Genomic DNA, 20990 nt, shown 5'->3' with positions numbered 1-20990 from the left:
TGACATCACAAACAATGAATTAGTGTGGCTGGAAGTCTCTGGAATTAAAAATCCCTCCTCCATAAGAACATAATTTTTTTACAGAACTGGGATTTGTTCTGAGGAAACACAGCTGACAAAAAGAAAAAAAGTTTTCAAAGATAACAGATTTTTCATCTTCCCCTTGTTCCCCCCCCACAAATGAACTGAAATCCTGATGCTGAGGACTTGCTCTTTAAATAAATGGGATCTTTCTCTCCTCTCTTGGCAACAGCAGGAGTACTCTTGTGCAGTATGACAAGGCTAGCTGGTGCTATATTTGTCTTGTAGCTGTATGCATATTTGCAAGAGGTTGTTTAATAAGACAAAGGCAGAAAGCCAATACAGTTTAAAGAAAGTTTATTCTACCACAGCCTGAACTTTCTGGCTTGGCTTAAAGACAAGGCTACATACTTGTGGAGGATCAGGGAATATCATTACTGATATGAAATTAAAACTTTCCTGAGCTGTCTCTGGAAAGATCAGAGCTTTGTGGAGAAGGAGGGGGGCCTGGGGGTGTGACACAACAGACTTTTTAAAATGGAGTTCAATAGATGTTTGGGTGCATCAGCAGAAGAGGAAAAAGGAAGGCAAGAGGGTGGGGAAGAAGATACCAATAATGCTGGCAGCAGTGCTGTCCATGAAGAGCTGGATTTGGTACAAATGTACCTTACCTGTTTGCCTGAACAATATATGAAAGTGAAATTCACTCAGACAGCGTACCTGACATGCTGGCTGCTGTTGAAACTCTGCAAGGTAAGAAAATTTAGTACAAGTCTGTGATATTTTTCATTAAGTTCCTATGTGCTTAAAATATAAATTGATCAAATTCTCTTCTGAAGCATTTGAGAATTCTTTACTATGTACTATGTAGTTTCCTTCATGGTTTATTAGTAGCAGGAGCTTTGTAAATATTGACATTGTACCCAGAAACAGGTGATCCAACAAGGGAAAACTCCATGAGGGTTACTCATGGAGTACTACACAAAGCAGTACATTAATAGCTGCTAGCCAGTTTATCTCTGTACACAGTTACATAATTGCAAGAATTTCAAGATGATTTTTGATTAATTTCTAGGTGCAATTTTTTGTCATGCTCTTTACTGATTTGCATTAATCTCTTGTGTTCCATGAGCACTGGAATGTATTTAACTCAGAAAATGCAAACCTTATAAAAGTAAAGAATTGGGTGGGGGTTTGGAGCATTTTCATCAATGTACTGGAGTTTTTGAGGGTGTTATTTTGAATTTGATCTTTCCACATCTAATAAAAATACTTTTGCCTAATGTATTACTGGATAGGGAAGCAACAAGGCAATGGACCAGGTATAAATGCTATAATTCATTCCATTTAACTCCTTGCAGAAAGCTACTGTAATGTTCAGATCCAAGCAAAGAAACATTGAATTCTACAAAAGTCATGTGATTTAAGGTTTTAGATTTAATCAGGAAAGCACTGAGACATTTGAGCTTCAAATGCTGCTGTTACAATGGTGTAACAAGACTGTATTAGTAAATTTAGAATGTGTAACAGGTCTTTGTTTCTCTGTTTCTGCATTCAGATCTTACTGTTGTGGGCATTTAGTTAATGGGCAGATCAAAACAAATGTTAAGGCAATATTTACTGACTGTTTTTGTTTCAGAAGTATGTGGCAGAGGAGATCCGTGATGATGATGATGATGTGATGATGATGATGATGATGATTGATGATATATATATCATGTTGTATCAATATAACATCAAAATGTAAACTGAACACCACTCACAGTGTTATGTGTTGGATTGCTAGAGAGCTTTGTTTCCATACATATTCCACATTTGTAGTGTCTTTGCTCCTGTCTGGATGTAGCACTTACCCTGTGGTGCCAATTGCCTGCATTAGGGGGCAGATAGAGACCCTTTCATAGGACTTTTTCTGGTATTATTTTCTGCAGGGATCTTTAGTGAGTCTGACTGAAAAGAAGTAGGAATCCACACAGCTGTGGGAATGGAGCACACAGCCCTAGGGCAGGGGCCAGAGACAATTTATGAGGCAGACTCCTGGTCAGCACACACACTTTTGAGGAGTGCTGATCTAGTGTGGGGAAGGTTGAACCTTGTCTGGTTGCTGATTTGTTTGATTGGTTCTCTTGTGGTTTGGACTATTTGCAGCCACTGAGTTTGTAGGTTTTAAGAGCCATACTTGTATTACAGAAAGAGGCAGAACATCACTTGTGACTACAAATCTATTAGTTGGTCTGGGTGTTTGCAACAACTTCAGTCCCCAGGACTCACTGCCTGTGCACGGATTTTTCTGTAGATTAATTGTGAAGTGTGCACAAAGTTGAGTGGTCTGCACACAATGGTTTTGCACAACATGGATGAGTTATCCTGTAGGATAAATGGTTGTTCCATTTCTTTGTGGGGAGTTTCTAAGAAGACAGGAAGAATTTTTTAAGTGCATTATTTAGAAAAGGTGTTTCTGTATGTTTTTTTTATGTTCTTGCATATGTTGTTAAATTTGCACAGTGCATTTAAGTTTTTCTTGTTGGGAAGGAACAAAAGTAGAATGAGAAGAGGTTATGTAGCTTCTGTAAAAATCACAAATTTCTTCAGAAAGCTTTCTGTGAGCTTTACAATGCCCTGGCTAAGCCAAGAGGATAACTAAACCTTTAATTTATTAATGCATCTTTCTTGCTGAGCTTTCTTAAAGACTATTTGGATTTGAGACCCCACTTTCTTATTTCCTGACACTCTTCGATGACTTAAATCTCTCCCAAGTCCTAATCCATTCAAAAAGTGCTAATTTTTTTTTCTCCTTCCCCTCACAAGAACAAAAGCAGCACAGTGTTGCTTTTTCTCAGGTTCTGCAACTTGGCAGAACGCAGCAATCCTGCTGTAGTGGGAGGGGAGGGAATGCCAGCAGCACTGAAATGGTGCTGCTGTGCTACAGAGCAGCCCTTTGTAACAGCTTGTGTACATCCCCTATACATCCAAATGTTCCCAGCTCTTGGCTGCAGACAGGGCCCCAGGTGCTCATGATGTGGAAAATATCAGTGACTCCCTGTAATTCCTTATCAAGGCTCCCCCAGAAAGATTTATGTGTCCTCTGGGTCAGGGGAGCTCACCCTCCTGTACATTAACATGGAGAGAATGAGGAGAGACTGTGTTTAGCAGGTGAGAAACCAATCTGAGTGTGTGCTCATGCAGTTTGACACCAAGTTTAGTTACAAAATAATCAAATTCTACCAATGTGTGATGGGAACATGTGCAATAAGCCTGTCAGAGTTCAAGAGGTATTTTTGTAGACTGACATCTAGGAAATTTCCCACTCGTGTTTCCCTTCCATTTTCAGGGGTCACCAGACTTGTGGGGATGAGAAAAGAAACTCCAAATCTTTCTTTAATTCAGATTTAACACAAACTTACTTGGATTGATTCTCTGTTTCAATAGTTCATAATACTTCAGAGATATTCTGTACCTCTGAATATCAAAACCAGCTGGTGATTTCCCTGTTATTTACTATACCTTAAGCATTTTCTGTCAGCTCACCTGGTAATTTTTAACAGTCTAAAGTCTATACCAAAGGCAAAATATTAGTGAGACAGATCTGCAATTCAAGTTCTTGTCCTGTCTCTGTATTTTTGAGTACTGGGTTCTACAGAGCTTCCTACAACTGCTTGTGCTATGAACTTGTACATGCCATATAATGCATGGGTATGGATCCCAAGTGAAAGATTAAATCACTGTCTCATAGTTTAGGGCACAGGGGCTTCATTCTTTGCTATTCAGTATCACTCTGTGTTCATAATCTTGCTGTCCTTGGCTCAGCTCATAGTAAAGGGGATAGGAAATTTGTTTGATTTTATTTCTTAATTTATTTTGATTTTTTTTCTTCTTATTATAAACATTGTAGGGCTGGATTATCTTCCTGTAATTATGGGCAATGGTAAGGTCAGCCTGAATGAATTTTTGAGCTCTTTTTCAACATGGCTTATTGTGGTCACAGGAAGATTTGACAGAGGAAGGAGCTGGACTTTGATATACAGAATGTGGGACATGGGTTTAAACAGTGGACAGGTCACACTTGGTCCAAAAATTCTGTGAGGGGACCTGACTGACTCCCTTCACAGCTACTTTGCAGCTACCTTAAGCATTTGTTGGAAATTATAAGGTGGTGTGTTTTGTTTTGTTTGTTTGTTTGTTTGTTTTTGTTTTGGTTGGTTAGTTTTTGCTATTTTTTGTGGGGTTTTTTTGTTGGTTTTGTTGTTGTTAGTTTTAGTTTTGTTTTTTGTTTTTGTTATTTGATATACTTACATGGTCTTGCTGCATCTCTAACTCCTTCCTAACAACTTTTGAACATTCTGGCCAATCTCAGCAAAATTTGAGTGAGATAGAAGTTAACAGAGTTCACAAATAGCTCTTCAGGGAGTGAAAATAGACTCAGATAATGCTCCTCCTGAGGGAAAGGCTCCTTCATAAAACTGTCCCATATTAAACATCAGAAATTTTGTAAAATGATTCCATTTCCATGCTGGAGAACTGCAGAGCTGTAGGAAAGAGGACTCTGTTGGGTCAGCTGCTTGCAGAAATACATGTTTTCTCAGTAAAGTGTTTTTTGTTTGGCTATTAATGGAACTCCACTGAAGCCTACAGTTTGTCTTCAGTCCTCAGAGTAAAAGCCAAGAAGTGGCTTTAAGAAGTGCAACTTGAGACAACTAAAGAGGGATGTTTTGCAGAAAGCTTTAAACATTCCCTTCCCTCCCCTTTGGAACACTGATTTTTTTTAAGCTTTCAGCCAGAATACTCAACCTTCTTTTAGTCATTTGGTCAAAGCTTCCAATATTTTATTTAGGGTCAGGCTCTGAGGGCGAACAGTCTGATTAGATACACTTAACTCCTAAAACATCATAATCTGTTCTATGGGGCTTGTTTTGTTTAGGGGTAATATTTCTGAATCTGTTTTCCTTTAATTTATGCTCCAATTTTCTGGATTCCTTTGGGCCAGAAATATTTAAACAGCCTGTTTTATATTGGAATAGTACTTGCAGTGCTATTAGAGCTAAGTGTTATAGAAAGACAGAGCAATGGAGATGGATAACATCAGAGGGAAAATTGGAATGTATTGAACTGACAATGAGCTCAGTTCAGATTGGTTTCTCGTTCTGGCCAGAGATTTGGTTCTTTATGGGCAGTGTAAACCATTCAGCATGTGCTGAGGACTTTGACTTCTTCCTTTCCCCACTGCAAAAAGGAATTGAAAGTTTTCCAGTATCTTTAGTATTCATCAAGTATCCCTCTTCTGGATCCAGCTCTGAGCTACAAGCAGTGTGTTCAGAGCACAGGCTGTGAAAGACTGATGTGCAGAACCATTTCAAAGCATTCTTTATAAACCCTTGCAATGATTGCTGGAAAAGCCAGCCACATCCCTTGTTTACAACCTCATTCCCTTGAAATCATCACACCTTCATTTACAGGAGAGAAGGTATTCAATAGCTACTTTTCATCAGAACTGCCTTTCTCAGCTACCACAAGTTCTCAAAAAACACTATCAATCAAAGCTGCATTATTTTCTTCATGCTGTTGATTCAAGCCCAGTTCCTGTAACAAACCTGCAGGCTCCTGCAGCACTGCAGCTCATGAACCAGGGCAGAACTTCCTTGCTGAATTGTGATTTGATGATTAGCTTAAAAAAATTTGACTGAAATCCTGAAAGACTAACAGAACACAGAGGGTGGATTAAGAACCTGTAAGCAGATGACTGAGAACAAATCACTTCTTGTGCACTCTGGAATATTTGATGCTCTTCCTAGAAAGTGTCTCATTTATACAGAAATCTAAGAAGGTGCTGTATTTTTTTTTTCCTCCTCATATTTTGCGTTGGAAGAAGAGCAGAACTGGTGCTGGAAAGAAATAAAACATCTTACTTGATGCTTCAAGTGTGGTGCTCTGAATGTGATTATTTACAAATCTGGACAAAAATTGGAAATTAAGGAGAATTTGTGCTGTTAAAAGACTTTAATAAGGTGTTGCCAGATAGCAGAATGTATAAAATATAATATACAATATTATAATATTATTATATAATAATATATAATACCCACAAGAATGCTTGGGCAGGGCAGGTTTAAAAGTTTGCTCAATCACTCTGCCATTCAGGAGCAAGGAGTGAAATACAATTTCCATTTCTAAATAACAACAAAAGTATTCTTTTTACACGCTGGAATTTGATTTTTTTTTGAAACTTGCATTTGCACTGAGAAAGAGTGTGTCTAGGTGCAAAAAACCTATTCTTTGTAGAGCCATCAACCTTCAATTATACCAACCCAAATTTCTGTAAAAATGTTGTAAAATAATCAGATAATTAAAAACAAAAAACAAGCAACTTTTATCCCTTTGCTTTGAATAATAATAGATACATTGCATTTTTCTTAGTCAAAGGTAGGTTTTGTTCTCTAGCTTTGTTTTTTGATGAAATCAGTGAATTTATTTGTAGATTGCAGACAATAATATAATTTTGATTACAGTCATTATAAGTGGGCTGTCATTTAGATTCTACCATAAGAAGTCAGCACTGCTGTTTTCTTTAGCCATCCCAGCTTAGTCTCTGTGTTAATATAAGTGAGGCTGACTAAGGCAGACAAGGTCAATATAAAATCCACTTATATGGTACAGGTGGTGTCAATCTGTCCCCTGGACAGATTAGGGGAAAGCCTGGAAAAGCTGGCTAGTAAGATGTATTGCAAAGTTGTTTAGTAAAACCTCATATTCCTCATATACTGATTAACAACATACTCTGGCATGTATGAGACAGGAAATCAACAGGATAAAAAATACTTCTTTTTATGGATCCTTCTGTATTTTCTACCTTTTCCTGGTAATTATGTTTGATATTATTCCCCAGAGAGCAGTATCAATGCTTCATATTAAATTATATGGGAAATAATGCCACAGTCCTTTTTTATACTTTATGCATTCCTTCAGAGCTAAACTGAAAAGAACTGAGGGGATGGGGGGAGAAAATCTAGAATTTAGAAAACATTTTGTGAATGTTTCTGTGCTGCCAAGGCAGACAGATAGCTTTCATGCTCAGACACAAAGTTATGGGGTGGGGCATGCAGAAGGGATTAATGCTGTTTCCATATGAATAAGCAGGGTTTTTTTTTGGTATTATTTACTATAATCCTATTAGCACAATGGAGAAGCCCAGTACAGTTTGGTAGCCAGTCTCTCCCTGCTGGAGGAGAGACCAGGCCCTTAAGGTGTGGTGAGAAGCGCGTGGGTGATAAACTAGAATGTGCAGAAAATATTAATGTCAATGCTCAGGAGACAGTAACTTTCATAATGTTGCCAGTTAAGGTTTTCCAATTGGCATTTTTTCCCTTCAATTCCCAGCTCCTGGAGATGTGTGACTGCATGAGGGTCTGATTTCAAATAAAACAAACACATTTTCAGGTGCTATAACTGCAGAGGAAAACTGAAATACCAATTTGCAGTGGAAAGTTCTTAAACAACGAGCCTTTCATCCTTGGACTTGTCAATCATCTTTCAAGTGTTTTAGGGCTTGGATCAGCTTGTAAAAGATGTTGATTATAATAGCTGCTGGATTGAGTTTTTTCTTCGCTTAGCCCAAATAAAAATTCAAAATGCATGAGTATTGCAGTATTCAGCAGGAAAGTGCAGGCTTTCATTTCACTTCCCACATAAATAGCTGGCCAAAATGCCCAGCAGAGAAAGAGTACAAGGGGACTGACATCAGCAAAATGCAATGGAACCAGGAGAAAACGTCCTAAAAAAACCCCAAAAAGAGAGAGTCAGAAAGGGGAAAAAAAATAATAAAAAAAAGGGTAAAAAAAGAAAGAGAAGAACATTTGCATTTTAGCTGCTAGAAGCAGGCAAAGGTTTCCAGAGCAAATCTGCACACAAGACATCCTGGGAACTGTAGTGGTCTTAAATGGTGGAAGGTTTCCCACTGTCCATCAGATCAGTGTTTTCCACTCTCCAAGGACAACAGCTGCCTGTTGAACTGTGAGGGTGACAACACAGCGTGGCACTAATCTTAAAAAAAGTGATCTCAATGTGATCCCACGGAATTTCCAGTCTTGCTGAAACCAGGGCTCTGTGTACACCTTTGTTTCCATGGATGTGTGTTCTTTTCATCCAGTTGGCTTCCAAGGCCCTGTCAGTCCCAACAGAACAGAACCTTTGGCTCCACGGTCCTGTCTTCAGAAGTCCCACGCAGAAAAATGTCAATTTTGTGTTGGGGACCACTGGTACAGATCCCCAGGGGAGCAGCAAACCCTGATCTCTGGAAACAGAGGGTTGGTGTCCATCCCACAGCACTGTCTTCCCACGTGTGCTCAATCCAAATGTACATTTCCAATTCAGTAGAGTTCATCCATTCCAGACTGAGAAATGTGCACAATCCTGTGTGAGCACACTGAAGAAGATTTGGGTTCACTCCTCTTCCTGCTTCAAGTTTCCAACAGGGCCTTGGATAAACTGCTTCACCTCTGCATCAGTTCTTCATCTGAAGGGAAAACTTGAGCATTCCCACCAGGATGCACACAGCTCTTTGAGAGGAAAGGTGTGCCTTGCACAGCGAGTCTCTGATTTGGGCAGCAGCCTGCAGCTATCATTGCATTACAAAGAGCAGGTGGAAGGGGAAATGGCCTGCTCATTAGCAGGAGAGGGAAAGTTTAATTTGAATTTCATCTTCAATTTGTAAGTTAAAAAACATCCAAAATTAACGGATCATTTAAGTTTTCAGATTAGATTTGTTTTAGAGTCGTGTAACAAAAAACTGGGATGTTGCTGAGAAGCTTATGCAACTGGTTTTGGCTTTTAAGTGCCTTTTTTTGGTGGTGCTCATGCCTTGAGCAGTTCCAACCTCTAATTACTTATTTATTAGTCCATTTCTTCCACAAACACACACACTTGTAGCAACACAACTCCTAGCAAGCTGCACAAGTCGAGGAAGAGACATGTCTGGAAAGCTCATTTCTGTCTCGCTTGGCCCAGTAAATTTTCACTTCAGTGGAAGTGCCATGTTTCAGAGTACAGTCCCACAAGAAACAGGTGGGAATATTGGTCAGCTGGAACTTCCTTACACCCCATTGCCCCAAGAGCATGGGACTATACCACACTGTCATCCGCTGTCAGAAACTCTTTCCAAGAAAACCAAACCTACCTAGACAAGGTCAGGACCTCTGTTGTAAAACATACACCAGCTGTGAAAAGATTCAGGGATTATTTTGCTAAATTATCAGAGAGAAGTTGTTTCAGTAGATTGAAGGAGAAACCCTGGTGCCTCAGGGTTATTTACATGTTGTGTTTGATCCTGATGTGGCTTTGCACCTCTTCTGAGCAGCACTAGGAGTGAATTATCATCACATGAAAAAGACAGAGTTAGAGGCAGGAACTATCTTTATTTGCCAGTTCTTCAAACTGCAAGGTTAAGCACAAAACTCAAGTGACTATGCAAAGGCTTATAGAGATAAAGTGTGCAGAACCAAAAATGTATTCTTCAGAAATCTGATAACTTCATTTGTTTTCAAATATGTGATCCTAGATGATGTGAAATGGTTTAGAAGACATTAGTAGTGTTTTTTTCTTTGTTTGTTTTATTTTCAGAATATCAGAGCGAGGTTTCTGAAGATGTTTTTTATTTTAATGATTTACTAGTGCCACTACAAAAATGGTAATTCTTTCTAAAAAAAAGAAACAAGTGAAAAGAACAGGCTAAAAATTATCATGGAGAAGAGTAGATAGGGTTGATGGTTATTTTAGGACAAATTTCAGGAAACTTCATTGTTCAGGGATAAACTAATTTTGCTTTGAATTAAAATCTATTTATTTGAACAGGTATAGCTTCAAGAGTTAATTTTAGTTACAGATATTTCACTCTCCCTTCTCATTTTTATGAACCCCTTTGCAGTTTATCCTAAAGCTCCCCAAATGTGCAGTTCCTGTTCTAAGAGAGAGGTTTTATGTGTGTTACAAATGGAGGCTGAAACAGAGGGCAAGGGCCTCCCTGAGAAGAACATGCACTCTTCCAGACAAACAGTGGGGCACTTGCTTCTAGGGAGAGTCAAAGCTGTCATAACCATCACACCTTGGTGTACTGCAGGGTGCTGTACATCTGTATCTGTATCTACCTATACCTCAGAATAAGAAATAAAGGCACATAATGGAATCTGTGACCCCAAGGCTGGATTTACCACCACTCACAGGACCATGATCAATTTTCCAAGTTCTTCTTTTATGTTATTTTCTATCTTTCTTTAAAAATAGAAAACAGCTTTTCATTTGGCCTTGGAAAATCTGAAGGAATGATATCATGTTATCATTACTTAAGTGAGTATTTTGGGATGGAGGGGATTTACTTCTGTGATTAAGGATTATGCATAGCCTACAATGCTACTGTAGCTGAGGATCTTCATCTTAAAGCTCATAGTTTCTGTGAAACTCATGAGGTGGGAAAGGTCCATACAAGAAAAAGAAATCTGGGAAAATGTGTATAAGGAATGGGGTTTGGGGTCACTGTGTAGAATGGAACATCAACTGTTCTTTTATAAGGCATGAGTATTGGAGATGGGCAAAATGACTTCTGGCAGAAACTCCAACTTGCAAGTTTTATTTTACCTTTTCCTTTCCAATACAAAGTTCAAGCCAAGTTCACAAAAGTTTGTGAACCCTTCAGCAACACTTGGCTAAGTTGCAAGCCTGAAATTGTATGTGGTTTGGGTGCAAATCAGGATGGGTTTGATCCCAAGCCACTTGAAACACAGCACTTCTGGCCACAAGTAGCTCTGTATTTCAGCCTTCTTTGCAGCCCAGATCTAGACTTGCCCAGAGGAAAGCTGTGGCCCAAAGCCCTGTGGATGATGCCCACTGCACTTCTCATTGGTTTTTCACAGACATGTTGAATATTGTGTGCTTGTCCTGGAGGGGTGGCTTGGGTTCCCGTTCATCTAGAGGGTCATAACAGACATCCCTATGTCTAAACTTCACAGCTGAGGGGGAAACATGTGCTTCTCACCCAGTTTTCCACATGGAGTTTTCTTCAGAACAGACTCCTTCCTGGTGAAAGCCAAAATAATTCCAAAGGGTGCCCATTAGCTCTGATGCTAGGAATTACTAGGAATTTTTTTAAAATTAATCTGTAAAGACTTTTTGACCTGTAGAAGATTCCTTCAGATAAGAAGTCTAAAAGTTTTTTCAGTTCTATTCTGTGTAGTGCAAGGTCTGGGGAAAATTTCTTGTAGAAATCACAAGTTGGTTCTTGCAGGTCTCAGGGATTTCTTTGTGCCAGTAGCCACAATATGGGTACCTGCCATGATGGTAAAGTCAAGTGTTTGGTAATCCAGAATGAGCAAATACTGGTCCTGCCTGTGTTAAAGACTTGCACATCTGTGGGGTTGAATAGCTAGATAAGGTGTTATTAATAATTATTAATACAGTAACTAGTTGTTATAAATGCTGAGGGAACTTTTATAAAAGCTATTATGGCTTGACTGTATTTTTCTGCCAAGTAGCAGTATATTATTTTGTGACATTGGTTATCCTTTCCTCTTGTTACACTGAGTTGAACAACCTTGAAACTCCAGCTAAACAAGTCTCCAATCTTTCTGAATTTGTATGGAATGACTAAGCTTTGGCTGAGAGTTTTCTGACGTGGTAATGCCTGTTCATGCCTCTTCCTGGCTCCCTTTCTTCTCTCTGAAGGGCAAGCTCATGAGTAAGATGACTGGGAAATAAATGCCAGCAACTTTTATATAATAACATGAGGAGTTAGTCTGCAGCTCTTATGGCAAAGTTTTAAAGAGTTACCATGTAATCACTCCTCCCAGAGCCAGCTCCTCTTAGTGAATTCTCGGGATGTGCTTTGTCTGTAAGATGCTAAACCCCAAGGGCCCAAGTGAGGTAGAGTTTTTGGCTTTTCTAGTGAGAAATGGGTAGGTTACTTCCCCTGTCACCTGTAAGCAGCTGTCACTGCCTGCTCCCTTATATATTGTGTCCATTGTCCCTTGAGCAGTGGCTAAGAAAATGTCCCTGTCCAGCCCTTTCTAGAGGCAGGTGTTACTGTAATTACTCATCTGTGAACACTTTTCAAGTGACACAAGCCTGATAGTTTTTAATCTTTATGCAACAAGCATTCAGAAAAGAGCTGTCTGAATTTTTCCTTTTATGGTCTCTACCTCTATCCTAACTGACTATAACAGATGCAAACTTTGGATATGGAATAAATTTTCTGAGCTAGGATTGCAGAGTTTAGAAATCTTGCAGTTTGCTGTTAAACTATCCAAATGTGGTCTTGATGTATGTACTTTGAAACTGTTTTGTTCCACAGTCCACAGAGAAATCCAGAATTCGAAGCAAGTTGACATTGTTAAGTGCCATTTTTAGTGTATTTTGATACAGGTCAACTTCTATTACCTCTTTTCACTTCCAAAAATTACTTCTGTTAAGACCCTAACAAACTTAAGTCTGTGATTTTGCAGCAGCCTAGGTTATATGTGCATATAGGTAGTACAAGGTATTTACTACAGCACTCTGTCTCTCCACCATTCTGTGTTCACCTTTGCTTGCTACCTCTCTCTGTGCTTTTCTTTCCAGAACAGTCTCAGCTTCCAGCCCTTGGATGCCTGCCTCTCCTGCCCACCTGGGTGTTGATTATCTTAAAGAATTTCCTTTTGCCAAGTCCTTCTTTTCAGACACAAACATTTCTATACAGGGTGTGGATTACACATGTTCTCGTGGCAGATTCTGGACTTCTAAAAGCAAAGTTCTCAGCAGAAATGTTATATTCTGCTGGACTTAATTACCACCAAGACAGTGTTAGCACATTCTTACAAGATAAACAGAATTTTTTCTCAGAGAATGACTTGCACCAGGTACTGCCAAGCACTTTAAGCTGATCTGCTAAGCAATAAAGTGTTTAGGACTCACTTATGATCTGACACTAGAGTTTTCTAATGCTCACAGTTTTGGGAGTTACACCTGACTTATGTCACTATGAAGTCAGAGCATGGTTGGCTATTTATATAAAGTTAGCCTCAGAGAGCTTCCAAACTGAACTTTTTGTTTAAAAAATTCTTCTAGATCCCTATCCAGAGTGAGGTTTTCATGTGGGAGCACCACATAACATGATTACTGTTTTAGAGATCATAAAGAACAAGGGATGAATATTAAAGCACACATACTAACTGGGATACTGGTGGGCAGGAATTCTGCTCCCATCTTTTCTTCTTTGCAGTGTGTTAGTGATAGTTTCCTCCCCTCCCTCTTGCACTCAGCTCCACTCAAAGTAACTGCTTAGGTTAAGTTAGGATTTCTTTTCCTGTTTTAACTGTTAGCTTTTCCCTCACTTCATTTAACCCACCCTCTCAGAAAGAGTCCTGAATACATAAAAAGCTTTTGCAGTGTGCCCTGGAGCATGTCTGCTGATGAAGCACATACAATGTAATTATGGATAGCACGATGCAGCATCATGAAGTGCCTTTGTTCACTTCTCTATCAGGAGAGTATAATGAATGGATTCACTGGGGAAATGCAAAAGCAGATGCCTTTGGCTGGCTCCTGTTGTTTTCTTTTTGGCAAAGACAGAGGGACGAATCTGCTCTGGGACAACCCCACTGAAGTCAGATGAGTTACACCAGGCAGAAACTGGAACTTTTTTCTTTTCTTCTTCTTATTTTATTTTTTTCCCATTTTTAAATTTTGTTGATGTTGTTTTGCTTTTTTCTGTTTTAAGAACACAGTTTCCAGGTATTTTTTCCCTGACTGTCCTAATTTCTCTTTCCACAGAAAGCCTATGAGAAAAGACTGTCTGCTTCTAAAAAGGTAGGATATCCTCTTAGTCACTAATAGCTAATTTCCTCAGCTGTATATGTTCTATATGTATCAACCAATGGTTGTAATAATAAAATTAATATCTAACTTTTTATATTTTAAAAAATACTAAAAAGCTGGAATCTTGGTTCCTGAATGGCATAGTAAGATCAGATTGTGCTGTGAGAGGGATGCAGTACTAACACACAGCTGTGCTGCTTCAAGGGTGTGAGATGTGCTCAGAGCTGGCCTAGGCCAGCACATGGTATCACCTTGAAATGTGTACTCATACCTGGCATGTACCGAGGTGTAACACTGGGCAAAGCTTCTGAGGGCAGATGTCTGTGAAAGCACTCCATTTCACATGTCTGTGGAACCTTTAGGGAAGAGAAACCTGTGGCAACTCACGGTATCATGCATGTTGGCAAGGGATAATCTTTAAAATAAGTTTATTTGGGTAAAACTGAATTGCACAGTGTAATAACAGAAGTTAGCAGGACTGCTGCTGCATTCTGCTTGCTCGTGCAGTGACCATACTTCTGAGTTTTTTTCCTTCTACCAGGGGCCTGAATGGTGCCTCTGACATAAAACCTGCTATTTACAATTTGCCTTTTGCTGAGGCTCCCTTTGTGCTCACACAAGGCAGCTGGCAGGAGCACTGACCTCCCCGGAGCAGAGCTTGCCAGCACTGCCTAATCAATATTCAGTAGAGCTGGCTGCTCATTGCAAAGCCATTGATTATCTCTGGAAGGTCACTCCCCCTGGGTGTCCCTTCTCAGCCTCTACCTCCCCTCCACCCCCACTCCAGGCTCTCAAGAGGAAAGAGTGCTGGGATGGAAATGATGTTCCCATTCAGAATCTGAATAATTTGTCATCAGATCTCAAAGCTTTCTTCCCAAAGAAGATTCCTCACTGCCAGATTTTTGTTTATACCAGTTTTGTACTTTTAATTTCTGGGATACTTTTCATGATTGCAAGCTGTGGCACTTGAAGCATTAGGTGTATTTTATTCAGGCAGGTTGCTCTAAGCCTTGGTTTCCTGTGACCAAAGGAAAAAACCCACATCTTTTGCACAGCTGTAGGTGACCTGTCTGACCTCTTGTATGGAAGGGGAGAGCCACGATTTCATATTCCATGCTATTCAAAAGTGAATGAACAGGGAGACTCATAGAAATGTAAAAATATGGCACAAACCCATGTTTGCTGGTGTGCACTGCTCAGAGCACACCCAATTCCTCCTTAACACAAGAGAGGACAGTGTGATTTGTGTGGCACAATGCCTACCATTACTCTAAAGTGAGTTTGGTAAAAATCATATCAAAGTCTCTCCTTTTAAATGTGAATTGTCCACTTAAGGCTGTATTCAATCATTAATAAAGCAGTAGAGAACTGTGAAATAAATATGCAAGTCTAAACACTTGAATTCATTAGGAGTAATACAGTCCAGGTATATAGAATGATACAAAAGACTTACTGAAGAAATAGTTTTATAATGATCTGTAAAGTGTATGTATTGTGCTTAATATGTGACTTAGGAAGGCTGGCACCTTGCACTGCTGTGTCTTGCTTATCTCAGTGGTCTGTGGTTTGTCAGGTTTAGCCTGTGTCTCCAAGGGCTGGTTCAGCAGCCAGCAATCTGGTCCTGTCACTGATACAAACCAGAGAGATGATGACAGAGATGTGGAAAACAGCAGGCTGGCATTAACTGGGGTTTGTTTAGCCAAGGGAGTTTCCTGTCAGCTCCCCATCCTCCTGAACAAGGCACCTGCCTGACTGCCAGAGAAAGTTTGTTTAATCATAATTAAGGGATTAAAATGAAAGTGGACAAGGTAGAGACAGTTCCTCAGCTGACAGAGAGGGAACTGATCCTGGCAGAGCAGTAGAGTGTCTCCACATGCCTTCCTTTTTCCCAGGAAGTACTTTCTTTTTGGTGTTAGCTGTCAGTCCTCTGGCTTTAGACAGTGTTTTGGCTACTGTCTGTAAAGAGGCTGTGCTGATAGTAAAAGGAGAAGATCCCTGAGACATGGTTTTGTAGTAAGTTGGAAACCAGTGGAATTTACATCCAGTGAGTCTTTCAGCTGTCTTTAACATACCTGAGACATAAAGAATAAAGAAGAGATAAAGAGATAAAGAATGAGGTCAAGAGCTAATATTATTCCATGGTTAGAGAATATTATCAGTGTATTACAAAGGAAATCTTAACAGGGAGCCTACAGTTCCCATTCCTCTATTAGGCAGAACCTTCCTGTCTCATTTATATTTCCATGACCCTGTAGCAGTCACTGCAGTGCTCGAGGGAAATACTGAATGGAATGTGTTTCCAGCAATTGCTGCTGATGGAGCAAAGTAAGTCAGCATTTTGGGACCAAACTCTTCACACCAATCACCAGCAAATCTTTCTGATGTAGCAGGAATATCTGTCCTGTATCTCCTTTCCATTGTGCTTTAGGATGTAGTGAGTATTTAGGGAACCAGAGTTCTCTTGGTGCTTCAGTGACATCCTGTGGGTTAAAGAGCAGTGACCTCTTAGTGAAACATTGCATGAAAAATCTCCAAAGAGACATGAAATGCTCCTGAAGCCATCTTATGTGGTTGGCAAATAAAATATATTGGAGTACACTCATGTTTTTCCTTCTGAATTCTTCATTATGCTGATTATGCCTATGAGCTGCACAGGTATCCAAAGTGATAAAAAAAGAAAGATTTCATAATGATGACTGAGAATGTATTATGTTAAACATGAGAACCCCACATTTGTTTCAAACATGTTTTTTTTTAGTGGAGAAAAAAATGTGTGTTTCTGTCCTGGCAGAAAATGTGGAAGGAGAACACAGAGGTTAACTGTGTAAAGACTTTTTGTAAAGTCCCATGTCAGTGAGGTCATGAAGGCTAAATAACTGTAGGACTGACCTCCACAAGTGGCAGGTGCACAACACAAGTTTGTATATTCAGTGTAGAAAATGAAATATCCTTTGGAATTCATAAGTGTTGAATAAAATTTTGGAAGATCAAGAAAACTTTAACACTGGCAACAGTGTTGCACTTGTGTTTTTTAAAAACCCTCCCTCAAACAGATGTGAAGTCATGGCTGATATTTTGGGCTCTGTGGATCCTCAGAGCAATTGTAGGTGAGTGGCTGTCTGCAGACTTCAGACTGTTGTGGTGTATGTTTGAACAAGTGATTCAGTTCATATTGGAGAGAGCTTCAGCCCCTGAACACATATGGACCTCATTTTATTACAGGACTCCATAAAAGTCTTAATATATCACTGCCTGTAAGTAATAAAACTCCAGCATCCAGAATTGTGTGTAAGGCCAGACTTTTGTAGCAGGTATATTGTCTCTTACATGCCCTGACACTGTTCTGTACTCACCCTGGAAAGGACTGGACAGAAAGTATTCTCAGTAATCCTTGCCCCCAGGCAGAGGGCTATGTCAACTCTTAGGGCAAAAGTCAGCACTTCCCATTATAAGTGAAATATATTTTTAGTAGATAGAGATGAGCTCCTGTCCTGCATGACCAGATACTGTCTTTGATTAAATACTGGTAAAAGGCCCACTAAAGAATCTGTCTTGTGTGTTTGTAACCTGAATTATGGTGCTACAGTTCCCTGTTGCCTTCCATTTTGAAGTTGTGACAAGTATTCTCTGCTGAGTTGGTAAGTGTAGTGTTGGTTATTCTCTGTTTGCTGTCAGTGCAAACTCTGCAAACAAAGAGAATCTGGGTTCTTTTGTCTGCAGTCACTTTCATTCTGGTACTTGAAAGGCTGTTGTAGAAAGAGTACAGTTGTGGTGTGTCCATCTCTGCTCACAACAGGTGGAATTGTTGCATGCAGTGATTACACATCTCAGGTATTTGCTCTGCAGTCAAGAGAATGTTTGTTTCATTGGTCAAATTTAATTTTAACATGATATTGGTATGTAATAAATTCACCTTTAGCTTTCTAAGAACCTGATTTAGCTTTCAAGGTAAAGCAGCACTTAGAAGATGACCAACCACATCCTTTGAAAAGAAGGAAAAGAGAATGATAAAAAAGCATTTGTTGCTTTGCAATTTTTTAGGATAAAGAGCAAAACCCAAAAGATAATGCTATTCTGAATCTCTATAAATTATTTGCTTTTCTCCAAGTTCAGGAAAGCATATCATTTATAGAGGATCAGGACAACATTATCTTTTCCTTTAAACAGGCCTGTACTTTTTTGTATAGAGTTGAGGGGGTTCTTTTGTACAGACCTTATCACCATGGTGTCTGAGTGCCTTCTCCATGCATTCTGTCTTCCAGTATCTTTTTGTGAAGTAGCAAAAGGAGATTTGAGGGGTGAATATAGTGAATTATTTGCTCAAGGTCATTCAGCAAGTCTAAGGCAGAAAAAGGAACTGAATGCAGATAACCTAACACTCATATATTGTCTATCCTTTATTTTAGGAATGAATGGATCCCAAAGATTGAAAGGAAACCACAATATTATTTCCTGTAGCTATTCTCAGCCTAGATTCACTCAGACCCAGGCTTTTCCTTGGCATCTATTCAAAGCAGTAGACAAAAGGCAGATGTGTTCAACAGCGAGCCCCTGGTTACAGCATGACATTTGAGCCTGCATCACTGTCACCTCCTTTTTTGTTATAACTGTTCCTGTGTAACATCCTCTGTGCCTGCCTGCTGCAGAGAACCACTTTCTATAGAAACTGGCTTGTGAAATGCTGGGCTGGTGGCCAGTGAGGACAAGGGGTTTGCCTGGGGGCAGCACAGAGCTGATTCCTTCACTCAATGCTGCTCTGGCTTCCTTCAGCCATTTGGGACCTGTTCCCCCCTGCTGCTGTGTGTGCAAACAGGAGCTCCTGTTCAGGGTGCTCCTCCTGGACCCCAGGAGCTCCTCCTGCTTCAGACTGGAAGTAAAATGTGTTTCAATATCCCCATTCACATCAGTGTTGACATGTCTGTCTGTGCCTGTGCTAGGCACCACATAAAGAGTGATGGGATGTTTGCAAAGAGGATTTCTTCCTGGGAGATGCCTGCTTATGGTGGTGGCTTTTCTCACTCTAGAGTTTGTAGCAAGAGTGTGGAGATGAAACTTGTTCATCTTTTTATTGCAGTGTCCCTCAGTGGGGACAAAGTGCATGGCTTAAAGATCCCTCATCCCCTCAGTGCTCTGCTAGCCCAGGACACCTAAGTAATTTTCTTCTCTCTGCTTGAACTCAGTTCCTGTCTTTCTTCAGGTGACAAAGTGAAAGATCCCTGGGCAAGTTGTGCTCCCATCAGGTACTTTACCTGATCCATTATGATTTCAAATCAGAATTTGTCCACTAGTTTTGAATTTAGGTGGCAAGTCAGGATGCTGAGTTGTGACTGCGCTGTACACGGATCCTACAATTTCTACCTGTTGACCCATTGACACAAGAATATCAGCTTTGGTTTCCCTCTAAAATAAAACTAAAATTGGTCTATGGTTTGCATCCATGGAAGAGGAATTGCATTTAGGACAGTGAGAAAACAAATACTAGAAATTTCTTGGTTAGGTGAAATCGATGAGTAATTTCATACCCACTCTTAGTTGCTGCTGGAGTGTCTCATTGCAAATTCAGGATCATAATTAAGATGCATAATCTTCAGGATAAATTGCTTTAAAAATTACATATTTGAAGCTATTAAACTATGATTTTCACCAGGTTTTCCTGGAGAAACCTTTTCTGAGACTTTGTACTGTAGACAGCATGTAAAAATATATGAGGTTCTTCAAATTGTAGTGAGGAAAACCTGAGCTCAACCTTGGGAGGATGAATTGCTAAAGCACACATTTCATATTCTATTTGCTTGTTTATAACAAGAATGTTGCAGTTGCCATCTATGTAATTATTCACACTATATTGCAAAGAGAATGGGGAATCTGCTTTCCAAATACAGGTTTACAGTCCATTAAAGACTTCTGGTTTAGTGTACAGCAGGAGAAACATCTGGAAACAAAGCTTAATCCTCACCATCCAGATGAAAATATTTTGAAGGGTAGAAAGTAATTCAGAAGCCATGGATCTATTTAATTGTTGACACTTCTCATTACACTTGATGCCACCACTTTGCAGCACTGACCTGGAAGATTCTGCTGCAATAAGCTTCTGTCTCATACTTTTTATACCTTGTTGATATTTCTTCATAACATGCTGATGTCTGCAGCAATCTGTGTAAAAAATATATTCAGATTGAGGTCTTGCAGTAGACACTGCAGAAAATAGATGAAGATGTATGAAATTAACTCCCTCAATCATTTGACAAAGAGGATCCCTAAGAATCCAGTGCTCTCTCCCTCCAGCACCTAGATTAAAGTATTAAGTATTGGAAATGACCACTGTCCAGCCTTTCTAATTCACATACTAAGCACAACACAATTTATAGATCATTGTACACCACTTTCAGCTCTGCCAAGCTTCCCAATCATTGACTGACACTTATTGAAAGTGTTTGAGTTCTCAGAGTTTAGTAGGATTTTCTTTTCTCATCTGGGGTTGGAATAGTTTTTATCAAAATCTGCATTCCATGAGGGTATGGATATGTTTGTGTCCTTATGTGCATAGCAACCCAAGGTACCTTAACCTCTGCTGCCATCACATCTGTGAAAGGAATGGCTTATTGGGAGTCCAGACTGTCCCAAAATGGGCAGTGGGGGAATGCAATTGTACCCAGCATCAGAGTTTACACTCTGACTCCTGAAATCACAAAGGGCCATCTTTTACGGTCCTGAAGAACTTGAAAAATCACTTTTTAGAAAGTTTTTAGCTTAATTCCTAATGAAATGAGGCAGTTGAGAGGTCCATGTCTATCTGTCTCATTGCATGTACCTTTTGAAACTATTAACAGTTTTTAACCAAATTTAAAAGAGAGGTAGTAGAGTATCAAAGCTTTCTGCAAGTTTTATACACACTGGCATTTAAATAATCAAGGAATATTCAAATTAGTGCTCTTACCAAGGGAACTCCCCAAATGTGTGTTTTTATTGACAGCCCCTACAGGTCAGTCAGCATTTATGGGTGGGAACAGAGCAAATGTGGTGAGAAAGGGTTTATTAGGAGGCAAAAATCCATAGGAAAGCAGCCTTCATCAGTTCTGTCTCTTGGGGAACAAGCTATTGTATAGCAGAGCACAGAGATGCTGCATAGATGTGAAACC

General features: G+C 39.7%; 1 protein-coding gene across 1 annotated transcript in view; it reads left to right on the top strand.

Moving 5' to 3' along the window:
• Positions 1-543: 543 nt before the first annotated feature.
• Positions 544-20990, top strand: part of ARHGEF4 (Rho guanine nucleotide exchange factor 4) — a 209755-nt gene continuing 189308 nt past the window's right edge. The window contains exons 1-2 of the mRNA XM_015637472.3: positions 544-774; positions 13807-13842. Coding sequence (XP_015492958.2) covers positions 559-774; positions 13807-13842 — 252 coding nt within the window. The 5' untranslated portion in view covers positions 544-558. The remainder of the gene's footprint in view (positions 775-13806; positions 13843-20990) is intronic.

The sequence above is a fragment of the Parus major genome, chromosome 9, assembly GCF_001522545.3.
Source record: "Parus major isolate Abel chromosome 9, Parus_major1.1, whole genome shotgun sequence".
In the NCBI taxonomy this organism is placed as follows: Eukaryota; Metazoa; Chordata; class Aves; order Passeriformes; family Paridae; genus Parus; species Parus major.
This window is presented reverse-complemented; position numbering and strand designations above follow the sequence as displayed.